The sequence below is a fragment of the Garra rufa genome, chromosome 13 (assembly GCF_049309525.1).
Source record: "Garra rufa chromosome 13, GarRuf1.0, whole genome shotgun sequence".
NCBI lineage: Eukaryota > Metazoa > Chordata > Actinopteri > Cypriniformes > Cyprinidae > Garra > Garra rufa.
In genome coordinates, this window is record NC_133373.1 from 30968543 (window position 1) to 30986839 (window position 18297).

An 18297-nucleotide genomic window follows, 5' to 3' on the forward strand; every position below is an offset into this window, starting at 1 on the left:
CTGAAGAGCCACCAAGGAACTTACATTTTTATTTCGAAGATGCAGCTCTCGCTGGTGAGTTTGTCACACTTTTCTTTATTTTAGACTAGTATAAACAAGTAATAACCTACTTGAATTAAAAAATTGGACAAAAGTTTGCAAAGGCGTTTTGTTGTTGATGTCGATTCTGAATCTTTTGGTATTTGCACGGCTTAATTTTTCAATAAAGGCATTTCACCTTCAGAGCTTTTGAATGTTGTTTAGGCAAATGAACAATATTAGAACAAACTGTTCAACCAACACACTGCAGTATTTTTTGTTTCCGTCTCCTCAGGTTTTCCGAGCTGTGCTGCTGCTTTACCTGCTCACCCTGACATTAAATGGTGCGTCTTCTGAGAAAAAGTCTAAAAGAAAAAGAAAATCTAAATGTGAAAAGAAAGGAAAGTGGGTCAGATTCGATTCATCTGTGAACCTCTCAATGAACGTCCCCCCGTCTCCAAGCAGATCTTTGTCACCATGGACATACGAGTGAGTCTTTGATATGATAAATAATTACGGTTGTTCATTTTAATTTCATATTATGTACTATCAGTCAAAAGTTTTTGAACACTAAGATTTGTAATGTTTTTTAAAGAAGTCTTTTCTTCTCAAGCCTGCATTTATTTGATCCAAAGTACAGCAAAAACAGTAAAGTTTAGACATATTTTTACTATTTAAAATAACTGTTTTCTATTTGAATATATTTTAAAATAAAATTCATTCCTGTGATTTCAAAGCTGAATTTTAGCATCATTATTCCAGCTATCAGTTTCACACGATTCTTCGGAAATTATTCTAAAACATTATTATTATTATGTTGAAAACAGCTGAGTAGAAGTTTCTTTGATGAATAGAAAGTTCAGAAGAACAGGATTTATCTGAAATAGAATTTTTTTGTAACATTACAGCATAACATAAATCAATTTTAAGCATCCTTAATAAATAAAAGTATTAATTTCTGTATAATTATTGTATAATGTTACAAAAGCTTTTTATTTCATATAAATGCTGATCTTTAGACCATTCTATTTATCAAAGAATCCTGAAACAAAAATGTACTCAACTGTTTTAAATATTGATAAGAATCAGCATATTAGAATGATTTCTGAAGGATCATGCACTTGAGTAATGATGCTAAAAATTCTGCTTTAAAATCACAGGAATAAATTACATTTCAAAATATATTAAAATAAAAAAGTTATTTTTAATAAAGTAAAAATATTTCAAAATTGTACTGTTTTTGCTGCACTTTGGATCAAATAAATGCTGGTTATTAAAAGAAAAAAACATTAAAAATCTTACCGTTCAAAAACTTTTGACTGGCAGTGTATGTGTGATATACGGGGGTCCTCGCACATCAGTTTTGGGTAGTTTGGTAAATTTGACTTTTTAAAGTAAATATTTATAAATGTTTTCATTCAGAGAATCCTATGACGATTCACGAATCCCATCGAAAATCTCTGAGGCCAAATGTGAAAAAAAAGGCTGCTTAACCAAAGATGGCGAAGAAGACTTGGGACTAGAATCTAAACCCATCTACTACCAGATCAACATCTTGAGGAGAGTCAAGTGCAAAAACAATACGCGCTACACACTTAAACTGGAGACTAAAATAGTTAGTCTGGGCTGTACATGCGTTTTACCAGTTGTTGTGCCTCAGAATTAATTCCATACTGTACTCTTAATTGTCTATTTCTTTTGTTGCATTAATCTGCCTATAAACATACAGCAAATTCCTGTAGCATTTTTTGATCAGCTTTGTATTTATTGTCTTGATTAATAAAATACTACTGTAACTTTGTTTTTGTAGTTTTAGTGCAATAATTGTATGAATACGATGCAAGAAAAACTAAAATCTTTGGTTTAGTTAAGAGAAGCATTTATTTGACTTTACCTAGAGAATTTAGTCATCTGGAAATTACAAACACACGGAGCATTTACATTCCATTTTCTCACAAAATCTGGTCGATTAACATCAATTCTCATCATTGCACATACAACGGCTCATTTTTGATGTGGCAGGCACCAACATCAAACTTCTTTGTCTTCGTATAGAACGAGTAAAATAAACAACTAGAATAAAGCTCAGTGACATGCCAAAGCAAAGTGCACCATTCATATCTTATCAAACTATTTCCCAAATCCAAACAGGATCTTTTTCTCACACCTGAGCGCTTTCTCATTCTTCATTTCTGAGATGCCACTATGTGCTTTCCTACTGATGAGCATCATAATACAAATATAATGAATGAAAAAAGTTAAATGTGCTTCTGAGTTGTGCTTAAAGTGTCACTGTGCTCCACTTTTAACGTATCTGAGATCATTATGAGCTTATGGATTTATTGGCATCCAGAACGTTTTAATCTAATATTCATTTGATCATATTTTTACCTTGCACCGTCACAACAGGAAATGTGATAGATATCGTACTTCTAGCCTTCTGATTACTGATGCTTAGTAATGTATATTGTATAAGCATGCCTGAGGTTCTATTAAACCCTGTTGATTACTGAATATTAATATCAAACGATAATTAAAGAAGCATGAGCCAAAGCCTCAGTAGATGGCACAAGTTTTGAAAAGACTGTAAAGAGACACTGCCATTAGTGAAGAGTGACTTTAAGATGTACTGTAGTTTATGTTAACATATTCATCTGTACTGGTTATGGAGGTTAAAAAAGCATCCCTTCATTAATCTTTTAATTTTTTCTTCCTGTCCTTCTTCATGTCATTTCAAAAGATCAGTTTGGAGTATTCAAAGCAACCTTTTGGGCTCTACCAAGCAACGTACCCTTAGTGCACCTTGCATTGTCATCTAGACAATATCTTTCTGTTTTTAATAATATTAAGTAGTTTTGATGTTGTTAAGCCCCACAAAAGCTTGGTGTGTTGCAAATTGTCATTATCAATGTCCAATATGTCCCCTTTTTTGAGATGTATTGGCTACTGTTTGCTTTTTTTTTCTCTTCACCGGTTTCACCTCCCTTGACTATAGTCAAAGCAGTCCTGCGCAGCGGGCGCTCCTCTATCGGCAGGCCTCCTCTTTCAGCTCTTTGTTCTTCCTCACCTCCTCTGCGTGTTTGTCCTAAATAGACACACAAAAGAAAACATACTCATTCTGTGTTCATGCATGTATTAGTGTGCCTGAGGGAAGATAAATACAGCGGCATAAACAAAGTGGAGAAACAATCCGCCCCTTTCTAATGCAATATTCATACTGATTCTATCATTAGACTGGGAAGGGACTCAGATGCACAAAGGCCAGGAACCTGCTGGATGTGTAATTGTCACAAACATTTGGGACATTTTATTGTTATTAATATTATTGTAAATGTGTAAATATTTTTAAATATATAAATATATTCAAATATACACTACCAGTCAAAAGTTTTTGAACTGTAAGACTTTTAATGCTTTTTAAATAAGTCTCTTCTGCTCACCAAGCCAAATTACAGCTAAATCAGTAAAATTTAAAAATATTTTTACTATTTGAAATAACTGTTTTCTATTTGAATATATTTTAAAATGTAATTTATTCCAGTGATTAAAGCTACATTTTAGTCTTCAGTGTCACATGATCTTTCAGAAATCATTCTAATATGCTGATTTGCTGTTAAGAAACATTTTTTATTATTATTATTAATATTTAAAACAGCTGAGTAATTTTTTTTTCAGGACTCTTTGATTAATAGAAAGATCCAAAGATCAGCATTTATATGAAAGCATTTATCTATAATTTTTGGGGGGAAGGGAAAGAAATTAATATTTTTATTTAGCACGGATGCTTCAAATTGATCAAAAGTTATGATAAAGACATTTATAATGTTACAGAAGATTTCTATCAAAGATAAATGCTGTACTTCTGAATTTTCTATTAATCAAAGAAACCTGAAAAAATTCTACTCAGTTGTTCTCAACATAATAATAAATTATAGGAATAATAACAGGAATAAATTACATTTTAAAATATATTCAAATAGAAATAAAAAAAAATAGAATAGTTAAAATATTTCAAAATTTTACTTTTTTGCCATACTTTGGATCAAATAAATGCATTAAAAACATTAAAAATCTTGCTGTTCAAAAACTTTTGGTAATGTATATTAAATATAATATTTTTTATTATGTTCTATATTTTATAAATAGTATTTTTTAATTCTGCAAGGACGCATTAAATTAAACAAAATAGACCGTAAAGACATTTATGATGTTACCAAAAAATAAATAAATTAATTAATAAAATTAAATAAATTTCAGATAAATGCTGTGCTTTTGAACTTGTTTTTTGGGCACCAAAACATGTGACACTAAAGACGTAATGGCTGCTAAAATAGAAAAAAGTTTTATTATAAACTGGTTATAATATTTCAAAATATTACTATTTTTACTATTTACTATAATGATTTTTAAAAAATATTTTTTATTTAAAAGCCTTGGTGTGCAAATATTATTATTTTTTTACTATTTTCTATTTCACTATTACTATTATATTACTATTTAGTAAAAAAAAATGTATTTCTTTTATCCAAAAAATGCATAAGAAACTACAATGGTAGTGAATTTACATGAAAAATTACATGTATAAAGGTAAAAGAAGAAAAATTGTTTATATTTGATTGTAATGAAAATTTTAAAAGTAAAAACTTCTAAAAGGTAAAGTTTAAAGTTTTAGCCATGCATAGTCAAATGAAATAAATTTTCATCAGAAATACATTTCCAGTCCAGTTCTGCATTTATTCCTGTTAAATATCCTGTTTCACTCTGAAATATGTCTCATTACAGAAGAAAAATGGGTTGTAAACAGCAATTCAAATCGATTAAGTGCTGTAATAAAATACTTTACATCCCTCTCAGTTATTGTTTGTACCTTTTCCTGTAGTCTCTCCAGCATGGCGGCAAGCAAAGCCTCGCGGTTCTCTTTGTTGGCCTCCATCTTCTGCTCCAACTTTTCTTTAGCATTCTTAATGAAGTTGTTGTTCTCCTCAAAGGCCTTCTGGATGACCTCTCTCTCATGCTCCCTCTTCTCAGCAAGATGCTTTAACATCTCAGCCTCCTGAAACTGAAGAGAAGAATACAGTTTCAGCATCAAAATCAGACCAAAGAGAGCGATGGGTGTTTATTTTGGGTGCAAATTCCAACCTTCCGCCTCTCCTCAGCTGCTTCCAGTTTCTTCTGGATCTCCTCCAGTGAGGGATCCTTACGCTGGGGCATGGATGTGTTAAGCTCAGGCACGCCGTCAAACGAGGGGGGTTTTAGGATCACCTCAAACGCTTGGCCCGAGGCCCGCTTGTTCAGCTCAATGACCTCCATGTCTTTGATCACACACCAGTTGAGATCCACTGCATCTTCAAGAATAATCGCACATAGGGTACTTACTGTGAGTAAGATTTTTCTTTTATGGCAAAAATCATTAGGATATTAAGTAAAGATCATGTAAAGTAAAGATCAATTTTGATTAGTAATATGCATTGCTAAGAACTTCATTTGGACAACTTTAAAGGCAATTTTCTCAATATTTCAGATTCCAGATTTTCAAATAGTTGCATCTCGGTCATATACTGTCCAATCCTAACAAACCTTACATCAATGTAAACTTATTTATTCTGCTTTCAGAAGATTGATAAATCTTAATTTAACAAAATTGACCCCTATGACTGGTTTTGTGGTCCAGGGTCACATTTAGTGGTACAGACGTGTCTATAAACTGTAAACACCGATGAGTAAAGTTTTATTATTTACCCTCAGCCTTGTATGTGGGATTTTCTGCAGGGTTTGAGTTGATGCAGGAGCACAAAAATGACACTAGAGGGAGCTCCTTCACCTTGTCTCGATATGCTGTGAGGAGAAACGTCAGGGTAAGTACAAAATTCTTTGTAAACATGAACAAACGCTTGCATTCTGTCGAAGATATTGAATTACATACAGAAAATTAGACATTTTAAGAATAATTAACTCATTTAGAGCAGCTGTAGGCGGTTTTAGCACATAAAATGTCTGAAATAAAACGCGTCCAGCTAAGCTATATTTAGCTTTACAAAACCGCTTGTTTTGCTGCTTGATATTGCAAATTGGTGTCATACCATATTGTTTGAATATATTATCTTAATTATGAACACACTGGTTTGTTGTCCAGACAGTTTTACTGTTTACTGCAGGTTTTTATTCTTCTTGTTATTTCCCCATCCACCTTATTTTTCCCGTAAGAGCAGGAATGGCCATTTGTAAATTTTATGGGTTTGGCTTTTGGTCTCATCCGCGTCCAGCTATTTTAGTTGAACAAAACAGCCCATTTTGCTGCTAGCTTGATATTGCAAATTGGTGTCTTATCATATTGTCTTAATTATGAACACACTGGTTTGTTGTCCAGACAGTTTTATTATTTACTGCAGGTTTTTATTCTTCTTGTTATTTCCCTATCCACCTTATTTTTCCCGTTAGAGTGGGCACGGCCGTTTGTAAATTAAATGTGTCTGGATTCTGGTCTCATCTGCTTCCAACTGTTTTTAGCTGTACAAAACAGTTCATTTTGCTGCTTGATGCAATATGCCTGGTATGTCTTACCATATTATTTTAAATATATTATCTTAATTATGAACACAAGAGTATGTAGTGAAGAGTTTTTCCATTTACTGCACTTATTAATTCTTGTTATTTCCCTATGCCGGTTTATGAACCGGAAGTCTTGCACATTACCAGAAAACAGCTTACATCCTCAATAAAAAATAAGGTGGATAGCAGCTAACCGGAAGTCTTGCTCATAGGCTTACTTCTGCGTTAAGAATAAGTTCAACAGAGCAAGATTATAGGTTTGAATCCCAGGGAATGCATAAACTGATAGATGTATTTAATGTACCTTAATGTAAGTTACTTTGGATAAAAGCATCTGTGAAATGCTTAAATATAAACAGAACAACAGAATCTTTCTTCGATCTGCTTTTTGGAACAAGCTGCGCATTACCCAAGTAGAAAACTTTAAGGTGGCTCTCTCACAAAATCAACTAATGGTGTAATTATGGGGGCGGAACTACATGTTTGCCTAACCAATGGGTTTTTGGGAAACCTGTTTGGAAACAGGTTTATTTCAAATAAGCTATATGAATTTAAAATATATAATTCTAACAATATAATGTATATAACATAAAAAATATGCTTAAAGTTCCACTGAAATGCTTTGTAACATGCAGCGTTATTCTATGTGTTGAGGTCATTTCAACTGAAACAGGAAGAAAGGGCGGGACAGTCATATGTCAAGCAGTCCCGCCCCCATTGCTTTAATAGCCAGTAGCGTTTTGTTTATATCACAGTGTGGGCCAAAGCTGTTGAGCTCAGTAAAGCCGCATTTGACAGCGTATTTAAATCTCATCCATATCGTGTAGAATTGTGTAGAATTCAAATGGATGCAATACATTTTATGGTCTGCGTTGATTTCCACATATGGCTCGCTCCATGCTATCGTGTCTCTGGACCGGAGCAGACCAAGTGGACGCTGTGGCGGTTCGCGTGACACAGCCTGAAACCATACTTAAAAAGCATATTTGAATCTGTTTGAATCATTCCCTATCCCCTATATAGTGCACTATGTGCCATTCACCATACAGAAAATACTAATTCTGTGAACAAGTGACCGATTTTAGCTAAAGCTTCAGCGTCTATTTTTAGTGTAGGGGGCGGGACACTTCGGATTCTAGAGAGCATTTGATTGGACAGAAAGTTTGATAAGAAGCTGAAGTGCAGGGTGATGTCATCAAAATCATTGATCCATATTGGCGGAAGTTAGAGACTGTAAGTTTTGAATGTTTATATTTTGTAAATGCGAATGTTATTTTTGTTTTAGAGCACAATAGCTTATAGATAACCTTACGGCTAACATATTCATACTGAAAGCCAAAAAGACTTTTATTTTAATTTCATGGGGACTTTAAATATAACATGCATGATATTTAGTTCTCTGGAGGAAAAACAAAAAAACAGAACCCACTGAGCTATATTTTTACTATATTTTTAAATATATATTTTGATGAAGTTAATCATGATATAATTTTAATGAAAAATGTCAAATTTGTTCCTCTTAGTTTCTTTATAGTTTCTGAAAAAGACAAACTAGCATTTCAGCTGAAGTACAAGAGGAAAAATCATAGCCTGCAGGGCCTTCAAATATTACATTTTACAATGAATGCTTTGGAGTTTGGCAATCTGGGCTGACTTTTGTAGCTTACCTGCCAAGGTCATGTTTGTGCAGTATTGTGTGTAGTTTACAGTCCTTCACTCTGTCCTGTTTAGAGACGGAGAGAGAGAGTTTTAGTTTACCCCACAAGGATAAAACACTCTGGCCTAAAGTAAGCATTTTGAAACACAAAATGATTAACAAATGATTTATATATCTCTTTAAAATAAATACAGTAACTTTCATGTCAAATGCGGATCCATTGTGCATGAGATGTCTGAAAGGAGCTGGTTGTGTTGTGATGTGGCGGGACACTTGGTGAGAGAGGAGCATGAATTCAGATGAGGAGCAGCAGGGAGTGTCACGCACAATCTCTGTATTGTTTCTCTGCCTCAGAGCTGCCACTTATCAGTACACAAAACCATTTTAGAAAACAATTAACATCAAACATTACATAAATCCTAAAACCACGAGCAAAACTGATATGTAACCTTACGGAGACACACCACTGAGAGAAAAGCATTGCCCTGCCCTGCCCTGCTCATAAATAAACACACACTACTTTTATCTAAACACACACTTACTGCATGTATAGTTGGTTATTCATCACTTGTCTGTTACTGTATTTGTTAATATATTCTCACATCTCCATTACAAAACACACTAATACGACATTTTTAAATAATTGTTGTCTCAGATGGCACATATTCATAATGTCAAGCTAGAAAACCGCTCTCAAATGACTACATTAACACAAAACGCAATAAGTAACAAAATGAACCCAAATCCAATTGTAATCACTGCAGTCAATGCGTATGTGTGCGAAAGGTTGTTTACTGACTCTTGTCTTTTGAATGACATAATCTAATGCACTATTGAATTATGTCATCTTTTAACACATTAGTGCATATCTATACACACAGATACAGATACAATTGAAATATTTGCCAATACATTCACATTTTCATGCATGTAAAAGTTGCTTCGCATACATTATACATGGCATGAGCATGTTGTAAGAACACTGAGTTCCCTTTGGATTTCTGGTGCAGCATATTTAATCTTAACTCAAAGGTAACCTTTTTTTTGTATTTGATGCAAGTCAAATAACAAAACCGTTAGAGCATATTTTGTGATGCCCGCACTTACCTTTTCTCCTTGATGAGGTGTTGTCCCTGTCTCCCCCCTCTCTCTCTCTTTCTGTCTCTTTCTCTCTCCCTGATATCCTCTTTTTCACCTCCCTCTCTTTTGCTCTAGCCCGCTGCTCCTCGGATACAAGAGCTCAGCAGCATCAGCAGCAGCACCCCTCCTACCGCATGACATCATCTTCCAGCGCTGCTATTGGACGAGGTGAGTGGCAGAGCGCGGTGGGCCAGCATTTCTCCATCACAGTGAAGGACGGGGGGTGTTAACTCTTTGTGTCTTACTGCAGGTGTCCATGCAAAATAGAGGATGTGTATGTGTGTCCAACACATACTGTAGATGACAAGAAGAATTACACAAAGACAGAGATTATAATTTACTTTACTATAATATCACAAATAATTGTATAAACATATTAAGAAATATTAGTAATTATAATACAACAAAAGTAAAGACAAAACATTTTTTTCCAAAAAGATATTATATTTTTTCTTTTCAAATAATATTATAACACCCACTTCAGGTTTTGGATAATGTATTTATATTATTATATTATATTATATTATATTATATTATATTATATGACAAATTATAAAAAATATAATATGGAAAAATATATATATTTTAACATTTATTTAGATCAGACATTGCTCTACTGTATTATATTATATTTTATTATATTATGACAAATTATAAAAAAATATAATATGGAAAAATATATATATTTTAAAATTTATTTAGATCAGACATTGCTCTACTGTATTTTATCCCAAATAAATTATATCACTACCTGTGGTTTATAGAAAAAATATATATTATATTATATTGAAAATATATATATATATATAATATGAAAAAATATATTTTAAAACGTATTTAGATTAGACATTGCTCTACTGTATTTTATCCTGTATTTTCCTGTATGTGGTTTATAGAATGTAGTTTTATATTATATTATATTATATTATGACAAATAAAAAAACATTGCTCTACTGTTACAGTACTTTATCCCATATTTTTCCATATTACCTGTGGTTTATAGAATGAAGTTATTATATTATATTATATTATATTATATTATATTATATTATATTATATTATATTATATTATATTATATTATATTATATTATGACAAATAAAAAAACATTGCTCTGCTGTTACAGTACTTTTCCATATTACCTGTGGTTTATAGAATTAAGTTATATTATTATATTATATTATATTATATTATATTATTTTATATTATGACAAATAATACAAATATGAAAAAATATATTTTAACATTTATTTAGATTAGACATTGCTGTACTGTGCTTTATCATGTATGCTTCCAAAATAAATTATATCCTCACATGTGGTTTATAGAATGGAGTTATTATATTATTTATTTTATATCACGACAAATAAAAACAATATTAAAAATGTATTTTAAAATTTATTTAAATCAGACATTTCTCTACTGTTACAGTACTTTATCCTATATTTTTCCAAATTGAATTATATCCCCACCTGTGGTTTATAGAATGATGTTATTATATTATATTATGTTATGACAAATTATAAAAATAAAATATGAAAAAAATGTTCTTAGATTTATTTAGATACTTTATCCCATATTTTTCCAAACTGAATGATATCCCCGCCTGTGGTTTATAGAATGGAGTTGTATTGTATTATATTATATTACGACAAGTAATACAAATATAATATGAAAAACTATATTTTTATATTGCATCTGTCACATTTATGAACCATTGCCTCTTCTTCTACTGCTACAGAACTCCATACCCATCCTACAATATATGACTTCACCCAGATATCAGTTCACAAAGAGTGCAACAAGAGAAGAAGGCAAAAAATTGAAGGCATGTCAGGAAGCTCTAAATACGTTTGTTAGGGAGTGATGGACTGAAGCAAGGGGTGTGCCTCTGTATCGCATTGCAATGTAATAAAAACCAAATTGCTCTGACAGAAACAGGAAAGATCTTTAGTCAGCGCTCCTGATCTAATGACTGAAACACTGACTGGAATAAGCGAGGGACATCATCACAATAAGAGATATGATGATATAATTAATGCTTCAGTGTAGCACGGTCTTAAGCTTTCCCTTACATACAGTATGGTCCAAAAGTATTATTTGATTTAACACAAAGCGCGTAATTTGTAATAAAATATTTTGCGTTAATTAGACAAAGGCAAAAAAAAAAAAAAGCATTTTCACTAGTGGTCTTAAAATTAGGACCCCAGAGACGGTCCCCAGGTGCTTCTCCATGTATTGATCTTGTGGAAAGGGAACAGTGGAAGCATAATGAATAAAAACCCTAATTCAATCCCACTGAGGTGTGACAGAAATTAGACAGTTACTGGAAGCACAGTCTTGCTCTCTCAGCCCTGCACACACTCACTGTAAACAGTTTGGGATGAAAAACACCTGCTATTTTGCATTGCATCAATATTCTGCCTACTACTTTTGTCTATTATGTACATTTTCGCCTATAAAAACAAATAAACACACTATCCAACACAAAGCATGACTCACTAAGGTAGAGCTGTGAATATGTAATCTGACATTATCCCGTGTCTTCTGATGACTTCACCCACATATATTGATTCTACTTGCCCAATAAGATAGCATCTTTAAATCCAATTGCAGTGGCTTTCAGTGAATGATTACGTTTTGCAGTTTTCATAGTCAGCCAAACCACATTTTTTGACCCACTACTTAGCTTTTGTTAGTTCTGGTAATTTTCTTCTGGTTAGGGTGGTTATTTTGTTTTTAGACATTTCTCTTTCTCTCCAGTGTTTAGGTTGAGATCCCTAATCAGAAGAATGACATCAGTGATGTAATGGGACTGGACAGCAGTGGACACCGAGAGAGAGAGAGAGAGAGAGAGAGAGAAAGGGAGGGAGAAAGACTGATAGGATAAGATTAAAGGGCAGGAAATGGATTTTTATTTCCTTAGAGATTTGTAATTAAAACGGGGGATCTTAGTGCATACTAAATGTGCCTTTTCTTTTGATCTCAGACATTGCCTATTATGCAAAGCTTTAGACTATGAAAGCAAAGAGTATTTGCAACAAATACTCTTAAATACTCCAACCATAATAAATTCTGGAACTCTAGAGGCCATTCACACGAAATGCATTTTTGCTTTTAAAAACACAGGATACAGCAGAATGAAAAAAAAAAACTTTTTTTTTTTAAGTTAAAGGGTTAGTTCACAAAAAAATGTAAATTCTTTCATTAATTACCCAACTTCATGTTGTTCCAAATCCAAACCCATAAGACCTTCATTCATTGTCAGAACACAAATTAAGCTATTTTTTATGAAATTCGAAAGCTTTTTGACCCTGCATAAACAGCAACAGTACTACCTCGTTCAAGGGCCAGAAAGGTAGTAAGGAAATCATTAAAATAGTCTATGTGGTCCAACCGTAATTTTATGCGTGGCACTGTCACAAATGCACGCCAAAGACTGACAGAGAAGAGAAGAAATTGTTGAATAAAGTTGTTATTTTTGTTTTCTTTGCTCACAAAATGTATTCAGTAAAAAGTAAAACTTCTTAACATTACAGTTGAACCACTGATGTCACATGGACTATTTTAACAATGTCCTTACTACCTTTCTGGGACTTGAACATGGACGTCACTTTGCTGTCTATGCAGGGTCAGAAAGCTCTCGGATTTCATCAAAAATATCTTAATTTGTGTCATTTTTGGGTGAACTACACTGTATTGCCAAAAGTATTGGGACACCCTTACAGTTAGCCCATGTATGTGCTGAGGTTTGAGTAGCTGATATGACAAAGTCAACAGAGCTCACACAAAAGCTATAGAGAAGGCCATATGAAGATTTCCAAGACATTAAAAGTTCCTAGCTTAAAATGTGTTGTACCAGAAAACATTTGAGGGTGTTGAAGCAAAAGCACAATATCATAAAATGTTTGATCAGAACAACTGTGGAAAAACCTGCAATGCACAGCCAAAGACTTTCAATATGACCCAATGAAAGGTGAAAAAACATTTCAATGCAGAGTATAAGATGAACACAAGACAAGCATGGCTTTCATCTTGCCAAATGCAACTCTTGACCAAGAAGAACATAAAACGCTGACTGAATATGCTAAAAAAAACATTTTGATAGACCTGTGGAGTTCTGGAAGAATGTTTTATGGAGTGATGTGACTAAACTGGAACTTTTTGGACCTATGGATCAGCAGTATGTCTGGTGCAAAAAAGGCAAGACTTATGAGCAGAAGAACACCATCTCCACCGTCAAACACTTAGGTAGACCAGTCCTGTTATGGGGGTGTTTTACTGTTACAGGAAGTGGAAATCATGAATGTATGTAAGACATCATAGATTCTTCGAAGTATCAGGCCAATTTTGGCAAGAAATGTGATGCCTTTGGTCCAAAGACTGAAGCTAATGAACAACGCTTTTCTGCAGGACAATCATCCCAAGTATACTGTACATCTAAATCTACTTATGCTTGGTTCAGAGATCAGTCACAGAATGTTCTTGAGTGGCCTGTTCAGAATCCAGATTTAATTCTCATTGAAAATATTTGGCTGAATTTGAAGAAAGCAGTGGCAAAGTGAAAACCAAAGATTATGAGTCATCTGAAAGCTTTTTCAGGTGAAGAATGGGCCACGATTGCAGTAGAGAGGTGACAGAAGCTTGTAAGTGCTAACAGGCAGTGTTTATTGGTGGTTTTAGAGAATAAAAGATTCTGCACCAAACTTGACTTTTGGGGGTTGAACAATTTTGAACATGAATGTTTAGAGCCAATTAGATTTTTTTTTCATTATTCATCAACAATTTTCAGAATTACTCAAATTTTAATTAATTAACGTTCTCTAATAGTGTACTAATGCCTTTGTTGAATTGTTTTTGCAAAATTTTGTTCTCTGCAGCAAAATGACTTGCAGGTCAAGGGGGTTGAACAATTTTGATTGCAACTGTATAACGGCACAGAGGAACAATAACAGTGATAATCACTTTCAGAACAATTTTTTTCCAAGCTGATGAAGCAAGATGCAAGTACATCGGTCAAACACATCCATCTAGTGTGTGCTAACATAGAAAAACAATGTAAAAGTAGTGCAGTGGAACGGAAAAACGCGTGTGAATAGCCTATAAGGAATTTAACTATCCCCTCCATCCCATGTTTTTACCACTCTTGGACTTGTTGACATGCCAGATGCTCTCTTCTCTCTTCTCAGGCTTGTTGCCATGGACACAGTCTTGCACCATCTACAACTGTCTGGAAATTATTGACAGCTTTGGATTATTGGCAGCTTCCCTACAGAGTTTTTAAACGTCTGAAATCATATAATTTCATATAATAATCATGTAATTTCAGGGCCAACACAAACGCCAGCCTATTTGTTTCAGTTGTGGTTAAACCCAGTGCACTGTAATAATGAAAAATAAAAAACAAACTGACTGAAAAGGTCAGAGATAGGCCTGGACTTTATTAAATCTGATCTATTTACTTTCTGAGTGGTTAACCTCAGACAAAGTGAAATTCTTTGCTTTTTCTACTGTCCCTGTTTCTGTATATATAAAGCCATTTCTATTGTGACAAAGCAAAATTTCCATCCAATAGGATTTTTTTTTTACATAAAAAGGAATTAAGTGCCTTGCATAAGATTATTTGTATAGCCTCAGAACGCTTTTTCCAGATGTTCATTATGACTTCCTCCTGTCTGTGGCCTTAGCAGGTAAAACACATGAAGGTGGTCTGGAAATGCCCTATTACTCACATAAAATGGGTTACAGGGGAATTAAGTTATTATGGGTCACTGCCTAAGGTCATAGTTTATGGGTGAATTGAATTGCATTCAGGAATGAAGTGTTTATAGACAGGATCTCCTCAAGTTTCTTTAGATCTCTCTTGATCTCTTAGATTTTTAGCAGCAATGGCCTGATGCCTACAATAAATCATATTTTATGCTTACAATTCATTGTTGTTTAGAAGGCCTAGTATGCACAAAACTGAAAATAATTTGCTGAAATGGGGGTGGTCGAGGATGATGGGAAATTCAGCAGCTTGTGTTTCATGTCCCTATCATGTCAGATACCAGACGGGCAGGAGATTTGCAGATTGCAAGCATCACCATGTCCAGCACAGGCCTTGATGTTTCCACTCTGCCAACTTGGATCACAGCATCCCCTTCTCCCCCTCTATCACTCACTGTAGACACAGACGTCTGGAAAAACATGCACCTCGTGCACATTATCATATCATACTGTTTTATATCACAAAGACATGTATTACACTTACAAGTTTTAAGATTTTTAATGTTTTTTAAAGAATTCTCTTCTGCTCACCAAGCCTGCATTTATTTGATCCAAAGTACTGCAAAATCACTAACATTTTGAAATATTTTTACTATTTAAATAACTGCTTTCGATTTAAATATATATTTTAAAATGTAATTTATTCCTGTTATCAACGCAAAATTTTTAGAATCATTACTCTAGTCCTCAGTGTCACAAGATCCTTCAGAAATCATCAATTATTATTATTAATATTTAAAACAGTTGAGTACATTTTTTCAGGATTCTTTGATGAATAGAAAGATCCCAAGATCAGCATTTATCTGAAATAAAAAGCTATTGTAACATACAAATGTATACTATACCATTTAAAAGCTTGGAGTCAGTATATTTTTTTAAGGGAAATAAATTATAGAAATTAATACTTTTATTTAGCAAGGATGCTTTAAATTAACCGAAAGTGATGAAAGTGAAGACATTTATAATGTTACAAAAGATTTCTATTTCAGATAAATGCTGTTCTTTTGAACTTTCTATTCAAAGAAACCTAAAAAAATGTATTCAACTGTTTTCAACATTATAATAATATTAATAATAAATGTTTTTTGAGCAGAAAATCTGAATATTAGAATGATTTCTGAAGGATCATGTCACTGGAGTAATGATATGTTAAAATATATTCAAATAGAAAACAGTTATTTTAAATAGTAAAAATATGTTATTGTTTTTGCTGTGCTTTCAAATAAATGCAGACTTGTTGCATTTAACGGTAATATTAAAAATTTTACTGTTCAAAAACTTTTGACTGGTAGTGTACGCCGATTTATTTCAGCATGGATGCATTAAATTGTTTAAAAGTGACAGTAAAGACATTTATAACCCTAAAAAGGTTTCGATTTCAAATTAAAGTTGTCCTTTTGAACTTTCTTTTAAGCAGAGACTCAATGAAAAATGTACTGCAATTTCCACAAAATATATTAAACAGCACCACTATTTTAAATGTTCTTGAGCACAAAATCAGCATATTAGAATGATTTCATGTGAGACTGAAGACTAAAGTAATGGCTGCTGAAAATTCAGCTTCCATCACAGGAATAAATTACATTCTAAAATATACTAAAATAGAAAACAGCTGTTTCAAATTATAATATTATTTCTTTCAGGATATTACTGTTTTTTTAAGTTTTAGTATATAAATCTGAAGCACTTTTCATGTTAAGTTTTTTAAAGGTTCTATCAGTATTTTATCATTTAAAATTATTATTAAATTGAAATAAAACCATTTTCTCTTGTCTTGATTTTGCAAATAGTTGTATCTCTGCCAAATATTGTCCTATCCTAACAAACAAATGTATTCAGCCTTCAGATGATGTATAAAAAATGTAAAAACTGTTTTAAAAATTGTACCCTTATGACTGGTTTTGTGGTTCAGGGTCACATATATAAAGAAACATTTAAAAATTTCATAAATGCATTTAGTATGCATAAGTATGTATTTGATAGTGTACTGATAATTAAGCATCTCCTGCAGAGAGCTCATGAAAATCTGTCTCCCCCTAGTGGGGAAAGTCAATGTACCACATTTTTATGGAGTTATTTATGTGCCAAAATTAAACAAACAAATACAGCGTTTTGCAAACAAACACTATCTGCTTTGCAAAGAAAAAATCGACTTTCAAACAAACAAAAAGTACTATGCACAAACACAAGTCAATTTGAGAGAAAATGCAGAGGTATAACAAATATATGCATTGTGTGTTGCAAATATGTATACTTTTTCTGAGGAAAACTTGGTTTCTCACACGTGTACAGACAGATTTTCTCACAAATGCATCCATATCTTCTCACAAATGCAATGGAGCAACTTCCTCTTGCAAAACAGCAGATGGCGCTATCGTTCAATTTACTCTATTCTCCCGAGACCTCGAACGTGTTTATATGGTTTACCTGTGTTGGCTAGAAGGTATACATCTCCGACCAGAAGACTAACAATGAAATTAATTTTTCTATCTATTAGATTGTGTTTTTTTAATGTCTACACCTACCCCAACCCTAAACTTAGCCCTTACTATAATACAAAAATAGTGTGATAATAATAATGTTAAAAAAACGGTTTACCCTTATTTCCCAGAGGATAATGAGAGGGGAACAGGTGAGTTTCTTCCTTACTATATTTATAATTAAACATTTGATGTTCTTACAATGCTGACTCTACCACGATGTCAGTGAAATTCAAAATATCTTCCCACATAGCAAATGTTTTCTGGTCCAGCTCCGGGCCACACAACTACATTTCCCTCGGCCCAAGTACCGCAAAGAATGACAGCCCTGAAGTGGTCCAAAACTGGATAAAAGACAAGGGCCACACATGGGCCATAACCGGCCCGAATCTCAGCCTGTTAATCACCCTTAACTGGCCCTGAGCTGGGCCAAAACAGGTTGTATTATTGATACCAATCCTCAGCCTTAAGTTTACCAGAATCCCCAAATCTGGGCCACACCTGAGCCTTATAAAACCCAGACCCAATACAGAATCTTAATATTTGATATCACTGCGTTGTGTATTACTATAATCACCATTATTCATTTTCAGTTTTATGTTTTAATGTACACACAAACTTTGCCAATAAAGTACATTAAACTGAATAGAATCAGCCTTTAAATTCACAAATCATTTAACTTTGC

The 18297-nt window shown here is 33.2% G+C and overlaps 2 protein-coding genes across 2 annotated transcripts; one reads left to right on the plus strand and one right to left on the minus strand.

The window, feature by feature from the left end:
- Positions 1-1684, plus strand: il17a/f3 (interleukin 17a/f3). The gene is made up of 3 exons (XM_073817175.1): positions 1-54; positions 314-507; positions 1441-1684. The coding sequence occupies exons 1-3, from the start codon at positions 40-42 to the stop codon at positions 1682-1684; spliced, it is 453 nt and encodes a 150-aa protein (XP_073673276.1). The 5' UTR covers positions 1-39.
- Positions 1685-1875: 191 nt separating this feature from the next.
- Positions 1876-9453, minus strand: stmn4 (stathmin-like 4). The gene is made up of 6 exons (XM_073816832.1): positions 9332-9453; positions 8235-8290; positions 5758-5853; positions 5158-5363; positions 4886-5077; positions 1876-3103 (listed from the first exon to the last, which is right to left on the minus strand). Exons 2-6 carry the CDS (start codon positions 8245-8247, stop codon positions 3044-3046), a joined length of 567 nt encoding a protein of 188 aa, XP_073672933.1. The 5' UTR covers positions 8248-8290; positions 9332-9453; the 3' UTR covers positions 1876-3043.
- Positions 9454-18297: the final 8844 nt, after the last annotated feature.

Bases quoted from the DNA above. Each gene is read 5' to 3' on its own strand.
- il17a/f3 (XM_073817175.1), top strand. The intron at 508-1,440 runs GTGAGTCTTTGA...GTTTTCATTCAG, and splicing joins TTGTCACCATGGACATACGA to AGAATCCTATGACGATTCAC.
- stmn4 (XM_073816832.1), bottom strand. The intron at 5,078-5,157 runs GTTGGAATTTGC...TCTTCTCTTCAG, and splicing joins CAGCTGAGGAGAGGCGGAAG to TTTCAGGAGGCTGAGATGTT. The intron at 3,104-4,885 runs GTACAAACAATA...GTGTCTATTTAG, and splicing joins TGGAGAGACTACAGGAAAAG to GACAAACACGCAGAGGAGGT.